Here is a 19,711-nt window from a genome sequence, read left to right on the forward strand (position 1 = left end):
TTTCAGCGGAGGGAGATAGTTTTTCCCCCTTTTCTACTATAAACTGCCCTCCTTCCCTCAATCTGTCGCCCATCTCGAAATTTTCAGGTTTTGTAAAACTTAACATTTCTGACACGTGTAAATTTCAGGAGGATTGTTGAAACATTTTCAATTTTATGCATGTTAGAATGACCAACACACACACACACGCACACACACATGCCAATTACCACTTTATAAAGGTAGAATTCTTTTTGGTTTGGTTTGGTTGTCCTTTCCTGGGGCCAAGAGCCCATATTCTCTCATCGATTTCTGAAACGAGAAGGCTGTTTCTCCACATGGCACACGCCCAGCTCCTCTTTCCAAGGGTTGTGGGCGGAGGGACCATCCTGCACACTCATCCCAAATCCCTCCTTTCCCATCTTAAGGACGACTTGCACTGCTCAGTTCCCAAACAACCCATTTCGCAGGAAATTGCTTTCATGGTCGATGTTTTTAAATTTTATTTTCCAAAACACAAGAACATTAGTTTCAAGTATCGTTTCTCAGTAACACAAATGTAATCTTCCTGTCTGTTTTTCCCCGTTTCATACCAAAGAACTAGGGGAAGGAGGGGGTGGTGTGGGAGGGAGGGGAGAGGAGAAATCAGTTTCCTAAATATATTTCACTACAATGATGGATAGAAAAATAAATATTAACAGGGCTTCCTGACGCAAGGAAACGAGGCTCTGTTTTCCCAACAGCAAACCTTGAGATCTATGCACACAGTTTGACTCCCAAGTGAAGGCCAATATGTTTTAGACGGGGAAGTCTTCAGATGGGTAAAGAGGAATGTATCGCTCTCCAAATGTTGTTGAACTGCCACTCACCCTTATCTAGCATGGCCAGTGATGGGACTTGCAATCCAACAACATCCAGCGTTGCCCGTCCCTGCTCTGTGGAACACCCCGCTGTTCTATTTTGGGGGGCACAAGGCATGAAGAGTTTTGCAGCACCCAGCCCATGAAGAGGATCCAGGGTTTGTTGTTGGGTGGTGAACTGTGGGTTGTTCGTGGTTAACAAACCATGGGTTGTTCACGTGGCTGCGTTCGCACAAAAATAAACCAACATTCGACGGCAACCCACGCTCAACCCGTACTCTGGCTTGTCATGTGCGAGGCAATTTTGAGATTTCGTACTGCTGTGTTGCAGCGGCTCTCTACAGCTGCAGTTGCATACAGCAAAGCCACGTCCTCTCTTGAAGAAGCTCCCAACAAGTTCCCAGTCGAAACGAGGAGGATTTAGGGACCCGACCAGTCCAAAAGCGTCCCCAAAAGCCATCAACATGTAAATCGTCGACTAGAAAAACAAAACATCTACAAATCAATTTTCCCTCTTAAAGCTATACAGCATTTTATACATATATCTCTATTTATATAGACAGAAACTGTACACTTTTATCTACACCGAAGATGAGGCTCGGAGTGTTAGAAACCCCTGCGACTGCGATTGCTGGGCTCCCATTCTGCCCGGGACAGAGAGCGCCACCAGATGCAACGGAAGAGATCCAGTAGCCACGACGCTGCAAGTCGGGACAGTGAGCGATTTAGTAAGGTTTTCAGCAACGCACAGGTGTTCAGAGCTGCCTCCGTTGGTCTTCAAGCTCCCCAATGATGGCTTTGAGCAAGAGGCCGGGGCGAGACACGATGGTGTCCGCCGTGACGTGGCGGGCTACATTTTGCAGCTCCACAACGCCGTTGGGAAGATGATGTACGACGTGGACCAAATCAGGTAGTAGAGCGAGGCAAAGTAGGAGGCAGAGAACAAAACCATCAGAACGCCTGCCGTGGCAGAAGGAAAGAGAGAGGATTTAGCGGCAAAGTATTTAACACACATTGCTCTCCTGCCCTTTTTCAGTTTGCAAAGAGTCCAAGGCGGCCCACGTGTTCCTCCTGCTTCTCCCCTTTTACTCTCACAACAACCCTGTGGGGTAGGTTAGGCTGAGAGTCTGTGACTGGCCCAAAGTTACTCAGTGAGCTTCACTGCCTGAGTGGGGACTAGAACCCGGATCTCCAGCCCCAACACTAACCGCTAGGCCACATTGGCTCAAGTAACAGTTCTCCAAACTGTGATGAGTGAAGGGGACCTTAGCAAACCCAATGCCTGGATTTGGGGTTCCATTGTTTTCAAGAACGCACCAGATTAATGTTATCCCAGCCCAAGTTGCTTTTAAAACCGGTAGGCTTTTGGCTTTCCCCAAACTCCTGGTGTTCTGGACTTCAACTCCCATCAGCCCCAGGAATGCTGGGAGTTGCAAGTGAAGGGCGACAGATTGGGGAAGGAGGTTTTACAGAAGCCCTTTTAGAGCCTTCCGGTTTCACAGTCTGAACTAGATTTGATTTGATTCGAACACCAGGGGGAGACGGAGAGTTTTCCCCAGACCAGGCTGCAATGGAGGGAGCGATGCCAGCAGGGATGTCAGGAATCTGTCCGGAGGACGACGGAGCGCCACGAACTTCCATCAGCTCAATCCCTCTGCCTGGAGTCAAGCCCGTTTGCAGATTTCCCGTGCTTTAATTGAATTGCGTAAACAGAAACGTGCGCGAACGGCAATCACCATTTGTGTAATTTGCGTACATTTCAGCTGTAATTTGCGTAAATTACTCTAATTCCGGCCGTAATTTCTGCACGTTCCTATTTACGCAAATAAAAATAAAACATGGATTTGGGGGGGGGGGGCGACCTGTAGCTCAGCCTGCAAATGCGAGCCGAGTTGGGTGCTCAGCAGGGGTCCGTCGAGCCCCCAAAGGACTGGATTTCACAGTGACACACATCCCTAATTCAGCACCACTGGTATTGGGGGCAGGGGGAGCGGGTTTAACAATAAAAGAAGTGGCATACAAGGTGGCAAAAAGGGTCAAGTTTAGTTTGTTTGCAAGCTAAGTTTGTCCCTTTCAGCACTATAGATGCCATTTTTTAATTTAGATTTTTTTCCCCCAGCACCTGTTGGGCGTCTGGCCCAAGGAGAGGGGAGTCCGGACCCAACTTCCTGCAGTTGGCCTCCCAATGCAGCCAGTCCTGAGGTGGATGGAGCCATGCTTCTGACCCTGTGCAAGACAGCTTCCTATGTTCCAACCAATCAGCTTTTTATTTAGAGCCATGAGGACGAGAGTCTTGCATTATCTTTAGGGGAAATATTCGATCCCAGCACCTCCAGGTAGCAAAGTGCAGGATCACTTATAGGTTATGCCTGAACTGATTGGCTATGCTTTTCGGGAAGAGGCTGTAGCTCAGTGGTTTGCATGCAGAAGGTCCCGGGTTTGACCCCCGGCATCTCCAGGTGCCAAGATGCAGGATCACTGATAGGTTATGCCTGAGCTGATTGGCTATGCTTTTGCGAAAGAGGCTACAGCTCAGTAGTAGAGCTCCTGCCTTGCATGCAGATGGCCCCAGGTTCAATCCTCGGCAGTTCCACGTAGGGCAAGGAAAGAACCCCTTGATCAGAGCTGGACATTTTCTGAAATCAAGATGGCCCCAGCAAGGGGGTCGGCTGTCGGCCCTGCCCGTCACTCACCTCCTGCGAAGACGGCCTTCTTCCAAGGCTGAGACTCTAGCACCTTGTCGTGAGGGTAGAACCCCTGGTCCACCATGAAGAAGATCATCACCAGCGCCACGATGCGCATGGCCACCAGGTCGCCCCCCGTCAGGAGGTAGGTGGTCGCCAGCACCGATGCTCCGTAAGGGCAGGGCAGGCCCCGGTACATGAAGGGGATCCCTGCGGGCAAGAGACAGGCCAATCAGAGCCGTTTGGGCAGGATCGCACCTGCCTAGAATGGCTTGCTCTTTGGGTTGTCCACCTGGCGCTTTGGTCAGGGACCAGACTTTGCTGTACCAGGGCTTTTGTGCGGGCCGGGCAAAGCTGAGCGGGCCCAGTCGCCTTTGATCCTTTGTCAGCGGAGCAAACGGGACTGAGGGCGGCGTCTTTGCTCACCTGGGCCTTCCCTAGCCAGGGCAGAGCAAAGATGAACCAGGAGGTGGAGATTCCTTCGTCCGTCCAGCGCCTCGGCCGAGCAATCCCATGCACAGGAGAAGCCCCACTGTTATCTCTGATCTCAAACTGGAGATAACAGCAAGGGCACCTCACCTCACCTCCTCCCACAAGACTCCCAGGAGTATGGGGAGCTGCTGGGTTAAAGCCGTGGGCCAGAGTTCCCACATCCTCCTGCAAAAGGATTTGAAGGAGACAAAGGCCAGAAGCCGCAGAGGCAAGCAAAACGTGCGGCGAAGGGCCCGTGAAGCACACTGGTCCCTTTCGGACGCAGCGGCTCAAAGAGGTACCAGGGCAAGAGGTCCACGCTGTCAGATCCCTCCAAGGCCACCAGCCCCAAAACGGCTACTTGCAACGGGGGAAATCCCAAGTGCACAACTTATGCTGGCGATTTGGGGCAAGGCAAGAAACCTTTTGGAAAGGCGGCCCTTTCCGGGCTGCTGGCGCACCTGCACCTTTGTGATGGGGAGACTTCAACGCCGTTGTTGCCTCTACCACATTTTGATTTTTAAAAAGATGCTTTTAAGTGCATCTTATATTTGCACGCCTATATATTTTTAATTTATTTTTTTGCTGCAAGAGGTTATTGGCATGACCTTTGATGGATTAAAATGTCTGACTCGCTGGTGGATTATTTCTCTACAACCGGAACCTGGGAACCTGGGAATAACGACGCACAAGAAGCCAGTTCCGGACACCCAGTTCCCCGCTGTGCGCAGCCGTGGTGAAGCCTCCTACAGCCGGGGCCAACACAGACATCTTAAACGCCAGCTGCGGTCACAGGACTCACCGCTGGAGAAGAAGCACAGGCGGGTGAACACAGCCAGCACGTACACAATCACCAGGAGCCCGTCCAGGAACCCGTGGGCTTGCAGGAGCAGAGCGGTGGCTAGGCCGAACGAGGTGAAGTCTGCAAAGTCATCCAGCTTGGCTCCTGCGAGTGTCAGAGAGATTCGTTAGTCCGGGACGACACAGGCACCTTGGGAAGACGGATAACAATGCCAGAATGCTCTGAGGTCGCAGCTTCTAGGCGGTAAAACCAGCCCAGGTGGACATCCGTGTGTGGGGGGGACCCACCAAATGAAAAGACAGGAGCAAGTCAAAGCCCAAAACGTGCCAGGGAATGGCTGATGCAGGAGGAAGGCTTAAACCGAGAGCAATAATGCAATACAGGACTGTAACGCTGCCACAGAGTCCGCCTCTGCTCAGCACAAGTGGTACAGCCATCCCCCGCCCCTCTTCGTCCAACGGCTCCTCACTTGGATGGGTTGGCTTCAGGAGGGGGTTGGAAAACGTGGCGGAAGAGCACAGGCCAGGCTTCTCCAAGCGGGTTCAGACTTTTAGGCCTTCAACTTCCATCAGCCGCAGCCAACGTGGCCAGCGGTCAGGAACGTTGGGAGACGTAGTCCGAAACAGCAGCAAAGAACAAGAGGGGCAGGGCTCAGGCGCGTGTCCGGTTTATGAACATCTCTTTGGCCAGCGTAAGGAGACACACGCTGGACTAGATGGGAGAGGGCTTCTTAGGACGCTAAAACCGGTAACGGTGTGATAGGGCCGTTACCGACACCAGAAAGACGGTGGGGCTTGATCAGTTTCTCCCGACGGGGAACACATGACTTGAAATGAAATGGAACGGAACGAAAAATCAACCCGTCTCTGGATTTGTTCACAGACTTTCCCCTACTCTTTCAGGATCACGACGCACTCACAGGGAGAGGGGGACCTCTGCCTCGTTCAGGGAGCCCCGGGCGTTGCGATTCTGCGCAGAGGTTTCGTTGGCCCGCCACACAGAGTGCCGTGGCGGCTCAGAACCGTAGACGCCGCTGCAGCAACAGCCACGACATGGAAAAGAGCGACTCACCCAAAGCAGAGCAAGCGTTCAGTTGCCGGGCGACGGCTCCGTCAGCGAGGTCCAGCAAGAAGCCGGTCAAGACCAGCCAGCAGGCAGAATGGTATTGCCTTGAGGGGGGACAAACAGAGAGGGACACGGTGTGAGCGCTGCCACAGCTACCTACGGCCAAGGGGCAGCTGTCCAGCAGGACAGGAGGTCAGCTAAAGGGACTAACCCTCCTGGGCAAACTCTAGGTGAGGCTGCCGGCCGGTCGTTAGGTCCTAGATTCAACCTTTTCCCCCATGTCCTGCCGGTCAAGCCAGGTTCCCACATCCTTGACTCGTCCTTTCCGTTTCTTTTGTGCCCATGGCCAAATCCACCTTCCCACAGGGCTGTCAGAGCAATCCGCCACGGATGCAAATGACTTTGGGTTTCTATGAATCTGACCCACGGATTCCAAAGCAGACCAGCTTTTTTCCGAGTCGTGCAAATCCCCTGGACTTATTAACCATTTGATTATTTATTTTTTACTTTAGGGGGCATATGCGCATCAGCATATGTGCGCATCAACGCACGTGCGCATTGCCAAACAGGAACATCATTCCCGTGAATCCCTAAAAAAAAAAAAATGTACGTAAAGACCGCTATCACATCCCCCCCTTAATCTTCTCTTCCCCAAGTTAAACATATGCAACGCTTTCAACCTTTCCTCAAGCCCTCCACCGTCCTGGACACACTACTCCACCTGACTGGAGCTGAATTTTTACTTCCTGTGACCTGGAGACTATGACGTGGTTTGCATGTAAGTTGAGTGTTGAATGGTGGCTTGTCATTACGTGCAAACCCTGCACTATGGTGTAACTCTGGGTCGTTAAGCACGAACACCCCAGAATTCACAAACCAACAACAAACCACGGGTTCTCTTCCTGGATTGTTCCTGATTAACAAACCATTGTTAAATCATAGCTCAGGGTTGGCACTTAATGACAACTACCATTCAAGGACGACCTACCATTCTGGGTGGCCGTTATGTGCAAACTAGACCCACGCGTCTGCAGCCCAAGATTGCATTCGCTTTCTTAGCTGCTGCACTGCTGGCTCATACTCCGCTTGTGATCCTCGGGGACACCTGGGCCCTTTTCAGATGCTGCCAAGCCAGGTCGCCCCCATCCTACACATTGTTTGAGCTCTTGGCCATCGTCATGTTTGGATACACAAAGGTTCCCTGCTAATGCGCTGGACGGGAGGCTGCGTGCCTGGCTGGACTCAGGAGCCCAGGCTGCCATCCCTGCCCCATCAGGAGGTTAGCCCAGGCTGGGCATCAACGTACCCATTAAGGCTGCAGAGGACAGAGGAGAGGCCCATGACGAGATTTGCCATGGAGATCGAGTTGGCGACATTCTTGCGCATGAACTCCACCACCTGCGCCCGCCCGGCCTGTTCGCTCAGGAAGAGCTTCTTGGCAGACTGGAACAGACCTGGAAGGCGGCGGAAGAAGACGTGAGCTCAAGAGTGAATCCCAGCCGAGGTTTCCCCAGGACGGAGCAGACGGTCATTTAGCGACTGGTTCGGAAGAGCGGAAGCGGCTATATTTATTCCATCCCGTCTGCCAATCCCTTAAGGGGACCGTCGGAATAGGGTCAAGAGAGAGCCGGGGAGGGCGGGGGGCTTCTCTCTCGGCAGCCGGCCCCTGAAGCCAGGATGTGTTCTGCTTTACGAAAGGCGCCATCGCTGCCACATCAAGCAGAGACCTGCCTGGCCTTGAAGTCTAGTGCGCCTCTCTTAGCCCTCTGAAATGCAGCATTCGGGGCGGAGCCCCCAAAAAGGTAGGAAAGGGTCAGAAGAGTTTGTTTGGGGATCTTTACCGCCGCCTTTGGCCCTAGACACCCTCCAAACTACCAACACGTTTGGGGGCGTTAGGTGTCATTTGTGACTTCAGCGCTCTCCGCGTTGGCCCACTTTAGCATGCTCAATGTAGCTCCGTGGCTAGACCTGCTGGCCAACAACACCCCTGCGAGGCTGAACATGTTCTAACGTTGCATTTAATCACTCACAAAGCCTGCTGAGCGCCTTGCACAGCCCCTGGGGTGTCCCACCTCCCTGGCCACCAGGACTTGCAGGTCCTTGGCCATCTCCATATCGTCCCAGCGTGTTCCCGGAAAGACCACCCACCCACCCACCCCCCAGTGGTGAAATCTTGCTTCCTAGGTACGTGCTCACCTCCTTCGTCGCCCTCCCTGCTTTAAGAGCAGGAGGGGCCCATGGAGGCAAGTCCCTCAGCCGAATCAGAAGGCCTGAGAGGTGGGATTTCCCCAGCCCCCGGTGCTGCTTCAGCGCCCGGCTGGCTGCGTCCTGAGCCGTCGTGCAGAGCGCTTAAACTTTGCAGGCGTGCAAAGGGAAGCAGACGCCAGCCCACATGCAACAGCTTTACTAGTGGTTCCACTTTCCCGTGCTCCTTCCATTCACCCCCCCCCCAACACTGTGCCACAATTCCACACAGATGGAAAAGCTCCTTAAAAAGAAGACGGATGCGTCTACTCTAACCACACCCTTACCCACATAGCCAACCATTACCAAGCTGTTTACGCTGACTTTAAAAAAAACAAAGTCCCTTGCCATTAAAGGAAAGGCCACCTGCCCGCCCGCCCGGCTGCCCGCCCGCCCCCACTCGTTACGGCTACCTCTCGCCTATTTTATAAAACCTGAGAAAAGGGCTACTCTTTAGCGACAAAAGTGGGAGAAGGGACCATGTCCTACTCGTGTGTTTTGCACCCTGCCCTTGCCGAGTTTCCAAATCCCGGAAAGTTCGTGAGATGGTTCATCTGAAAGAAAACAGCAGATCAGAGCAAAACAACATCCGAAAAAGTTTTCAAAAATCCCCCTTCTCACGGTGAAACGTGTTTTTCTGGATGCTCATGCCCCGCCCCCCCAGCCCCACTCCCACTGGGTGGGCATGACCCCCTCCCTGCAAGCTCTCACCAAACCCTTGCCCTGGGAGACCACTTTGGGATGGATTCATCTTGGTGCTGTCTCTTTCCAAAACCAGCCCAGCGGAAACACCAGTTTTCTTGTTCCTCCGAGGCCCAGGAGTTGCCTCCGTCCCTTCGAGGGAGCAGCCTTACCCAACTCAGTGCTCTCCAGATATTTTGGCCCACAACTCCCAGCGTTCCTAACCAGCAGGGGCTGCTGGGAGTTGAAGTCCAAACCGTCTGGACAGCAGCAGCTTTGGTGGGGTGGCTGAGTTACAAGCCTGGCCTTTTTAAAAACTGGGTTCCCAATCAAGTCAATCATTTGCTATTTTAGCATGTCAGGTTTTCTTTTTCATTATTCCCCCCCTTCTTCCCCCCCAAAAAACTGGTTTTATTCATTTTGGAGAAAACCCCAGTGCAGCAGGAAACAACTTTTGTGCTTGAATATTTTGGAGGAGCTGTGGGAACAGACCTTGTGAAAAAAATGCTTCAAATCACATTTGTGCCCATTTGCCCTCGGGAACATTGCAGAGCTGAGCTGGGGCCTCTTTCTGTTTGATGTAGTGGCAGGACCCACGAACCTTGTGCCTCCCAGTCTGCTCACGGCCTGGAGTTCACATCTGTGTCTTTAATATCCCACCCAGCAAGAGAACTCGGCCAGGCCATCTCCTACGTTCTCTTCCACAGACAGGCAAGTGAATTACAGTCCAAATCCCTCCCCCTGATGGCAGAGCTGTTGAAAAGCCATGACCCCCAACCCATAACCCATGGAGAAATCTGGCCACTTCCCACCCTCTGTTGCCGATGAAACCGTCTCGCCCATTGAGAAGTTCAACGCAGCCCTCCCCAAAACATTACGACCCGCTCCGCTCCGCTCCGCGAGAAGGGACCAGGACGTCATGATCCCAGCTGACCCCAGGTGCCAAGCCATTGAGTTCTTGTGGTACGGACCCCTAGCTCAAAATCCCTCTCCTAAGTCCCTCTCCCCCACCTCCATTTGTCGGGCGAACTGTTTTCGGCCTGCCCTCCGTTCCTGAACTTGCAAACGCGCTTGCTTTTGCCGCGTGGAAGAGCGCAGCGCTCTCCGCAAAAACAGAACCACACACCCCGGCTTGGCTGACTCAACCGCTCCAGCCAACGGGGAAGAGTCAACAGATGGCCTGATTGTTTCCACCACCGGCGTCCTGCATTCTCCGCATGACCATCAGCGAGGAAGCGGACTGGCTGGAGGCGTTTTATCTCTGCAACCGGAGAGCTCCGTGCGATTCGCGATAACAGGCTTGCGGCATCCAGTTCTGTGGGGAGAGAGGCCTCCCTCTAGAAAACTCAGAGCCAGCTGCAGACGGAACATCTACGCGGCTGCCAAAAAACGCCAGGCTGCAGCCTCCCTTTCCTAGTGTCACTGAATAATGCAGCAATATATGGAGGAAACTCCTACTTTAAAAACAACAACAACAACAACCCTACGTCGTTGTGCCCCTGGTAACGCCGGGTTTCTTCCTGCTGTCCTCTGTCTCTTCACATAGATCTCTTTATGAGCAGGAGATCAGACATCTCCTCCAAGGCCTTGGCAAAAGAGACTGCCAGGATCGGGGGGAGGGGGGCAGCTTTGGTACCTCGAAACCTGACAACCCCAAACTTGTCTACTATTGCAAAGTGCATCCCATAACCGTCAGCGAGGGGTGGTTCTTCTCAGCTGTGTTCCCCACGCCCCAGCTGCCCATTCCACCTGCATGCAAGGCTTGGGATCCGCCTCTGAGCTAGGGTCGATCTCCTCAAAATGCAGCAATAGCCTAGTCCTCAGGGTTCTGAACAAAGGGCTGAACTGAAGACGGACCGAGCCGGCAGCAACGGCGCTCCAGGGTTTCAGGCAGGGGAACCTCCCCTGAACTTTGGCCTTTCTCCTTCCTCTAGTCGGAAGGGTCCTGGCCGCCACGACAGAGGCCCTGCTCTCTACGCCAAAGGTCCCAGGTGTCTGCAGGTAGGGCCGGGGGAGAGGCGCCTCCGAAACCCTTGCTGCCAGTCGGCAACGTAAAAAGGACACTTGCGTGGTCGTTGTCACGCGCCTGTTCTCATTCGGTGGGTTGCTGCACAGACGGCAGCCCCCTCGCGAAGAGACACGCGCACACAGCGGCCTCTCGTGCATTGGCTCTAGAAGGAGGATGCAGAAGCAAAGCGAGTGGAACAATTATTTCGTTTAAGTATATGCCCTTTTCTCCCACAACCATCTAATGCAATTTTACCCAACCTGATGCCCTCTGGAAGTGTTGGAGTGCAACTCCCATCATTCCCAGGCCAGCATGGCCTATTGGACTGCAACTCCCATAATACCCCATGCTGGGGAATTATGGGAGTTGCAGTCTAATAGGCCATGTTGGCCTGGGGAATGATGGGAGTTGCAGTCTAATAGGCCATGTTGGCCTGGGGAATTATGGGAGTTGCAGTCCAATAGGCCATGTTGGCCTGGGGAATTATGGGAGTTGCAGTCCAATAGGTCATGTTGGCCTGGAGAATTATGGGAGTTGCAGTCTAATAGGCCATGTTGGCCGGGGAATTATGGGAGTTGCAGTCCAATAGGTCATGTTGGCCAGGGAATTATGGGAGTTGCAGTCTAATAGGCCATGTTGGCCGGGGAATTATGGGAGTTGCAGTCCAATAGGTCACGTTGGCCAGGGAATTATGGGAGTTGCAGTCTAATAGGTCATGTTGACCTGGGGAATTATGGGAGTTGCAGTCTAATAGGCCATGTTGGCCTGGGGAATTATGGGAGCTGCAGTCCAATAGGCCATGTTGGCCTGGGAATTATGGGAATTGTAGTCAAAGAACGTATGTATTTCATCATGGAGTTGGTTGTGTTTAGATTATACTCAGCATTTTATACAGTATTTTCAGACGGTCAAAGAGCTTTGTGTGCATTCTTGCCATGGAATCCTTACAGACACCCCTGTAAGGTAGGCCAGTATTGTTATCCCTGTATGGAGGGCGCGAAGGCTGGAGAAGGGCGAAGGCCACTTAGGAGAAGAGTGGAGATTCAAACCCGGGACCTATTGATCCACAGCTCGGTCACTATGTTGTAAAGCAGGAGCGGACCCTCCAGATGTTTTGGACTACAACTCCCATAATCCTTGACCACAGGCCATGCTGACTGGGGCTTATGGGAAGTGTAGTCCATCTGGAAGGCCCGAGGCTGGCCACCCCTGCTATAAAGCCTCTCTGTTTCTAGAGAATAATATTCTGCTATTTGCTATCAGAGTTCACAGCTGTTCTTTCAAGCTGGGGCATATGGGTTTTGGAGTTTTATCTAGTTTTCTAATGAAAGTGTCCCAGCGAAAATGCAGAACAGCGACCCTATTAAAGTAAGCCCTGTTCCTGGCGAATAAAGACAATTGTGGTAGATGCTGCCCTGGTTTATGCTTATAAAAATTGGGAAGGAGAGTAGAGATTGAACAGGCAGCAGGACGTCACTCTGATGGGGCCGCAAATCACCGAAATACTTCCCCAAGCCCTTTGCTCTCTGCTCTTCATAACTGCACTGGAGCAATGCAGAAAATCAAGCAAGAATGCACACGCATGCAGCGAAATGTTTATTTTAAAAAGCCAACCTGGCGGGCACTGAACACGTTCCGAAGGAATTGTTTTTGGACACAAGACGAAAAACTAATTTTTAAAAAAGTTTTCTCGCCACAACCCGGGACGCCATTGGGTCAGGATTGTACACGCAGCCATGTGGCGGGTTTCCACCGCATGGGAATGAGGAAGGCAAAGCGATCGCTGAGAAATCATCACCATAATCACTTCAGATTGTTCAAAGCTCAACCACAAATCATGGCCCAAATCAAACCATGCTCCACGGAAAACCTTCAAGGACACAGCCGTGGGGAACCAGAGAGGAACAGTTCCTGCACAGACGCTTGGCTTGGACTTCTTCATCTTCCTGTCTTTGCCCCCCCAAAAATGCCCAGATTGGACCAAAGGATTTTGCCATCTCAAAGGCATACAAAAAGAATCCCGGGATTTTATTTTATTTTACTTTGGGCCTTTTCTAGTGCAGACAGAAGATCCAGAGATCGCCCCGACGGAGAGAAATCCAGCCCAGGATCTCAGCTGGAAGCTCTCTTCGTGGGGATATGGAATGAAGCAGCCTCCCCCAACTGAGCTGGGGATGATGGGAGTTGTAGTCAAACACTGCCGGAGGGCACCAGGTTGAGAGAAGGCCAGTGTTTGTACTACAAGTTGCCCATCTCTGCTATGCAGACACGGACGCGAGCCCCAGTGACCTCAGTGGGGCTTACTTCTGAGCAGACACGCACAGGGTTCACGGTGAGGTGCGCTTTGCTTTTCTTCTGCAACCTGCTGCTTGAACCATGGCATTTTGGGGTCCTCTCTGGTTGCCCCAAGTTAGGAGTGAGCTGAAGAAAAAGCCGGCCAGGTTTATTCCTCTGATTAGAAGCCGCCCAACGGTAAGAGAAGAAGAGAGAGGAAAAGAAGAGGGAAGTTAAACTGCAGACTCACCAAAAGGAGGCAAAGCGATCCACATCTCGGCTGGGATGTCAGGAAGGAGCTGTGCAAACATCTGTAGCTGAAGACCAAAGGAAAGGAGGCGATGAAGAGAGCTGCACTTTGACCCTTGCAAGTTCCGTCCTCCACCAAAGACAGCGACCCACAAAAGGACAGGAAACCGGGGTGGGGGGCGCTATCGCCTCCGTGCCCGGCTTACGGTCTCCAGGAGGTTGGATCTGACAAACCGATTCTTAGTCTGATCCTGCAAACAAGTCTTATATGCAGCCTTCCAGATATGCTGGAGGGAGGATTCTGGGAGTTGCAGTCTGCCACATCTGGAGGGCAACAGGTTGGGGAAGGCTGTACCCCCAGCATGAGCCTACCCGAGCATTTATCATCTAAGACCCTCCTCCAAGAGAGGCTCAGAGGGTCGCATCAAGGGAGAGGGCCTTCTCAGTGGTGGCTCCCCAATTGTGGGAGTAACTCCCTGACAAGGCCAACATTGCTATCTTTCCAATAACAAATTAAGACCTTCTTTTTCTCAGGCATTTGGGCACCATATGATTAGTTTTTTAATCAGGTCACGGGTTATTATTTCGATGTATGTGTGTGTGGTGCTTGTGATGTTCATAGCTAAACTGTTTTGAAATTATTATTTTTTATTAGATTTATATCCCACCATTATTCCTCCAAGGAATACATAATCCTCCTCTCCATTTTATCCTCACAACAACACCCTTGTGAGGTGGGTCAGGCTGAGAGCCTGTCACTGGCCCAGAGTCACCCAGTGGGCTTCCATGGCCGAGGGGGGGGACTCGAACCCGGATCTCCCGACTCCCAGTCCATCTCTCTAGCCACTGCACCACCCGATATTATGCACAACGTTGTGTTGTTAAGGGTTTTAATCTTTGTAAACTGCCCAGAGAGCTTTGACGACTGGGCAGCATAAAACTGCGGAACATGAAATGAAATGCGCGACGCCTTCGTGCCTCAAGAGCCTCTCCTCGCCCACATTCCGCAACTCCAGCATGACACCAGCATGACGTCCGCAGCACAGCATGACAGCAGCCAGAAAAGCAGAAGGGGTGGAGGGTGGGGGGCCAGCTTGTAGTGAACCGTGGCTCAGCAAGGACGGAGGAGGAGGAAGAGGAGGACTCCCAAAGGGCCAGGCCCAACGGCCTTCTCGGGGTCTCCCCGCTACCCTGTAAGAAGGAAGCCCCCTCTGCTCATCCCACGGGCAGGTGCCACGAGGCGGAACAGGTGGGGGGGGATGTGGGCCGCCTGGTGCAGGAGTGACGCCCACCCACACAGCGCTTCCCGCGGCCAAATGCTTTCCCGCTGACACATCCGAAGTTGCACTGGAAGGGTGAGCGGTGGGCGGTAGGAAGGCTGCAGGGAGGTGGGCCAATGGACAAGGCGCCCCAACGCCACTGCCGGCCTCCCGCCTCCTTTCCACCGAGGGCCTCAGCGCACGCACACCGCCAGCCTCTGCCCTGCAGGACGTCTCGGGTTTCCGAAAGCTCCATTCCTGGGGGTGGGCAGGTCGGAGGTTTGCCCGGGCAGAGGCCGGCTGGGCCAAAGCGGGTGGGGCGCCAGGGGGCGGGGCAGAAGGGGGTGCCCAGAGCATCCCACAGGAGAAACAATCTGGTTTAGGAAAAGGGGGAGAGGGAGAGGCACAATTTGTTCTGAACATGCAGTCCTAGCTGGACGCAGCGCTGCCCTCCCTCCCTCCCTCCGTGCAGGAAAGGGGGTGTGGCGGAGGGGCCTTCCTCTTTCCTCGACCGAGTCACACGCTCCGCACAATAGACCCTACACACACACACACACACACACACACGCAAGGTTATGCAACACACGCTATACACACACAATCTAGGCATACACACCCACACCTATGTGCGTATACTCACCATACAATACATACATGCCCACACAATCTATGCATACACACACAGAGATAGATAGATAGATAGATAGATAGATACACACACACACACACACACACACTCACAAACACCACAGCCAGCCAGCCCTTCAGTGCTAGGAGCTGCCTTATACCGGAACAGGCTGTTTGTCCATCTCGCAATGGTGTCGTCAGGGTTGGACTTTGGAGCAGAGGGGGGGGGCACGCTCAGCAGGAGAGTCGTCCCCCCCTCCCCGCAAACCGAGCACAGCCACCTTGCCCTATTTTGAAGCAAGAGTGAAGCACGGCGCATGACCATCTCAAAAGAGAGCCCACGCCCACACCCCGCGCACACGGGACCATGGAGTCCTGAGAGAGCCCGGCTGCACTGCTGGCCCACGGCAGCCTCAGAGGCGGAGAGGCGTCGTTCTCCATCACCTGCCGGCGGAGATCTTTCCGTAACAGGAGATGCCCGGGACTGGAGCAGCCTGCAGGCCCAGGAGATGCTCCAACAGTGAGCCCTTAGCTCCATCAGGGGACCCTCCCTGCAGCAACACCACTTGCTGGGGAACATGGGCGTGTACACAAAGAACAATCAAATTGCTGCCTCCCACAGATTCAACACCTGCATCAGCAGCAAGCCAGCCGTGGTACCAGAACCAAGCCTGAATATTCATCATGGTTTTTTACATTTATATCCTGCCTTTCCTCCCAAGAGCCCAAAGTCAGGCAGGGAGTCAGCAACTGGCCCAAAGTCACCCAAGGAGCTTCATGGCCATGTGGGACTCGAACCCGGATGTCCTGAGTTTCAGCCCAGCACCCTTTGACCACTACACCACACTGTTAAAAAAGAAAAAAAGTCTCCGCCTGCCAAGAGAACAAGCCTCGCCCTTTGGGCCTTCTTTCAAGACTGTGGGGGAGCATTTGGTAGGGTTGTTAAACAGGGCCTTCTTGGTAGCTGCTCCCAGGCTGTTTTTATTTTTGTGTTCTTCATTGTGTTTTGGAGATTTTAGGATTGTTTCATCAAGCTTTATTTATGACCGCAAGCCACCTTGAGTGCCATTTTTCTGGGTAGAAAGGCAGGGCACAAATCAAATCAGAAAGATGCTAGCCTGGCCTCCCTTGGCAAGGAGTTCCAGAGCCTAGGAGCAGCACCAAGAAGGCTCTGCAGAAGAGCCCAGAAACCTGGCCTCACAAAAGGCCTCCTCTCCGCCCCCTCGTTCTCTAACAAGCGAGGTGTTAGGCAGAGGCTTTGTGCCACAGTTCCCACAATCCCTCACCATTGGCCTTGCTGGCTGGGGCTGATGGGAGTTGTTGTTCCAAATATCCGGAAGGCGCCAGGCTGCCTGTCCCGAAAGGTGGACCCAGCCTGGGTTTTTATCTCTGGAGCGCAGAGGCTGAGAAGGCGAGCAGAGTCCAGACCCAGGGAGGCCCGTCGGATTCCAGTGTGGCCCAGCTAGAGGCCACGAAGGGGTCACCCACACAAGGCACCCACCCCCGGGAGAAGGCAGCCCAAGCGCCTTGGGGTGGACCGGGAGGGGTCCATCAGCCGGTCCGGTCCGGTGGGGGCAGCGAACCCATTCTGGGTTGTCATCAGAACCGGCCGGGACTCTAAATGCGCGCTGCAGACGCCGGGCCTAAGTTGGGCGCGGGGCTTCAGCACCTTGGAGAGGTCCTTCAGAGCGCCGGCTGGTTCTGACTGAAACCCAGAATGGATTCGCGGCGCCCCCGACATCGGAGCCACCGCCCTCCACCGGGGCGGGGGGGGGATGCCCGGGATGCCTCCCTCCCTGCCTCCCTGCCGCGTCAAGGGCGCATCCCCGGGCAGCCTCTCCAAAGCGCCCGGCCCGGCGATGCGCACCCTGCGCCCCTCCGCGCGAGGAAAAGCCGCTCTGCCGGCGAGGAGGCAGCGCCCCCCCAGGGAGGAGAAGCCCCCCCCCACACACACACACACACCCCGCGCGCGCACTCACCGCCCCAGCTGAGGAGCTGCTGCTGCTGCTGCTGCTGCTGCTGCCGGCTCTGTGCGCGCCTGGACCTGGGGACGCGCTGCCACTCCGCTGCCACCCCCGCCTCGGACGCTGCTGCTGCTGAGCTCGCGCGCGCCGCCGCTTTTATGCTGCACGTCTCTCTCGCCGCCGCCGCCCCCCCCCCCCCCCGCCAGGGCGGAAAATTCCACAGGAAGGGGCGGGGCAAGGCACCCCCTGCGAGCCCCCCCCCCCCCCCACACACACACGCACTCTCCAGCGCTCTTCGCCTTGGGCATCAACTCCCTAGGCAGCCTCTAGGGAAAAGGAAAGGGAAGGAAAGGAAAGGAAAGGAAAGGAAAGGAAAGGAAGGGGCGAATCCTACACAAACCCATGGCTGAGACGAAGCGAGCAAGCTTCCGAGCGCCACAGAACGCTTCTCCGCCTTGGGCTAGCGGCCAGCAGCAGGAGCATTGAGGCACTCCAAAGCTGGCTCGCCCCTTGGTGCTGGTGAAGGCGCCTGCGCGCTCTCCTGTGGCTTGTCGACCAGGCTGCCTTGGAGGGGAGGAAGGGGGGTAGAAAGGGGGTACAGCTGAAGGGCACCCAGCGCCTGGTTTCCTGTAGCAGCACCGCCCCCCATCTCGGATGATGGTGGACCTCCCTCCCTAGGGAGTGAAGGTGGACCCCAAGAATACCGAGTTTTAGGCAGGCCGTAGAACTGGGCTTGTTTTAAAAGCAGCTTTCAAGGCGGCATTCCCATTTTCGTTTGTTTTTCTTTCGTGGTATCGCTGCCCCTTTGAATGTTCAGCTGCGCGTGGCTTTGAGAGCAGAAAAGTGTTTTATAAATACAAAATGAATCAACGGTTCCAGGTACGAGCTCTAGGTGGGGCCGGGGAAAGACCCTGAAACCCCGGGAGAGCCAGGCCTGCCAGATAGAGCAAGGCCCTGCAGATGTGTTGGACTACAAAGCCTATCATCCCCAGCTGGGGGGGATGGTGGAGGTTGTAGCCCAACACACCCGGAGGGCCAGTGGGCTGGAGAACATTGGGTTCTCCAAATGTTGGACTTCAGCTTCCATAGCCATGGACAGGGGATAATGGTTGCTGGAGTCCAACAACATCTGGACTCCATGTCCCACACTCATCTGGGATCCATGCCATGTCCCACACTCTAGGGGGACATGGATCCCTCTCTGCCCCTCTGCTTTTGCGAGAAGCCGCTTGCCTGGAAAGGACTATTCTGCCGGGAGATTTTATTAGCGCACCCTGGATGGAGCGAAATGCTTCTGCTAACGGCCGGGCCAAGCACTCCTGGCATTCGCGATGTCGCCGGGGCACCTTGCCCAGATCCGGGCGGCCTCTGCCTTGGCACGGCAACGGGGACAGCTTCCCTCCCACCTTCCCTTTTCCAGTTCAACCCTTTCCCAGATCCTGAGTGGTTAATTCGGACGTCAAAACTTTTAAACTTCTGCAGAAGAAACGCAGCGGCAGAAGGTGTGTGGTCGGAGGAGACGCCTGGAGAAGAAAGGCCATCTGTGCCCTTTTGTCCCAGCGTGGTGTAAGGGAAAGACGAAGGAGCCAAGAGTACCGGGTTCAAGTCCCTGCTCCAGCAGTTTACTGGGTGGTCTTCTCACGTAGCCTGCCAAGGTGGCTGTTGTGAGGTTAAAACAGAGCCCAGGCCATTTCTGCCAGCCATTGATCCCATACCTGGCTGAGCTCTTTTCTTCAGAAAGTAGGTTCTCTGGTTTTAAAGCAGGACTGTTGAACGTGTTTGAGCCTGAGGCCAGATTCAAGCTCTCAGGGGCCACCTCCTGGGAGTGGGCGGGGTCAAATTCAAAAGGGGTGGGGCTAAAACACCAGCCTATTTTAGCATAAGGCTCTTTCTGCCAGTAATGGAATGGTGTTCCGACTTTTTAGAACTGAGGGGCAGGAAGAGAGAAACTGTGCAAGAGCCGGGAAATGACCAAAGGGGCGGGGCCGTGGGAAAGGGGCGGGGCAATTGGGGAAGGGGTGGGCATGGGGAAGAGGAGGGCCAGGATCTCTTCTCGATCCTCCCAGAGTGCAGGACACGGAATAACGGGCTCAAGTTAAAGGAAGCCAGATTCCAGCTGGACATCAGGAAAAACTTCCTGACTGTTAGAGCAGTATGACAATGGAATCAGTTGCCTGGTGAGGTTGTGGGCTCTCCCACACTAAAAGCCTTCAAGAAGCAGCTGGACAACCCTCTGTCAGGGATGCTTTAGGGTGGATTCCTGCATTGAGCAGGGGGTTGGACTCGATGGCCTTGTAGGCCCCTTCCAACTCTGCTGTTCTAGGTTTCTATGAGAAAGGGGTGGGGGCATCTGGAGAACTCCAGAGGGCCGAATTGAGACTCTTTAAGTGTTTTCCCACCCCTGTGTAAAGGGTTTATCTTTCTTAAATGCAGAATTCTACACCATCTTTCTGTCTTGCACCGAATGCTTTGATACATCAACCAAGGGGTAATTGGTGTCCATCTCATTTCCTTTTTCCATAAGGGATTCTCCGGGTGAGATGA

General features: G+C 54.0%; 1 protein-coding gene across 3 annotated transcripts; it reads right to left on the bottom strand.

Moving 5' to 3' along the window:
* Positions 1-461: 461 nt before the first annotated feature.
* TMEM269 (transmembrane protein 269) lies at positions 462-17,275 on the bottom strand. 3 transcript variants are annotated; one of them, XM_063145177.1, is made up of 7 exons: positions 17,183-17,275; positions 13,319-13,385; positions 7,168-7,315; positions 5,868-5,965; positions 4,797-4,940; positions 3,533-3,733; positions 462-1,799 (listed from the first exon to the last, which is right to left on the bottom strand). In XM_063145177.1, the coding sequence occupies exons 2-7, from the start codon at positions 13,377-13,379 to the stop codon at positions 1,690-1,692; spliced, it is 762 nt and encodes a 253-aa protein (XP_063001247.1). In that variant the 5' UTR covers positions 13,380-13,385; positions 17,183-17,275; the 3' UTR covers positions 462-1,689. The 3 variants fall into 3 exon arrangements, with proteins under 3 accessions (XP_063001247.1, XP_063001250.1, XP_063001249.1); XM_063145180.1 differs by lacking the exons at positions 13,319-13,385; positions 17,183-17,275 and adding an exon at positions 8,595-8,759; XM_063145179.1 differs by lacking the exons at positions 13,319-13,385; positions 17,183-17,275 and adding an exon at positions 8,540-8,759.
* Positions 17,276-19,711: the final 2,436 nt, after the last annotated feature.

The sequence above is a fragment of the Elgaria multicarinata genome, chromosome 20, assembly GCF_023053635.1.
Source record: "Elgaria multicarinata webbii isolate HBS135686 ecotype San Diego chromosome 20, rElgMul1.1.pri, whole genome shotgun sequence".
Lineage (NCBI taxonomy): Eukaryota > Metazoa > Chordata > Lepidosauria > Squamata > Anguidae > Elgaria > Elgaria multicarinata.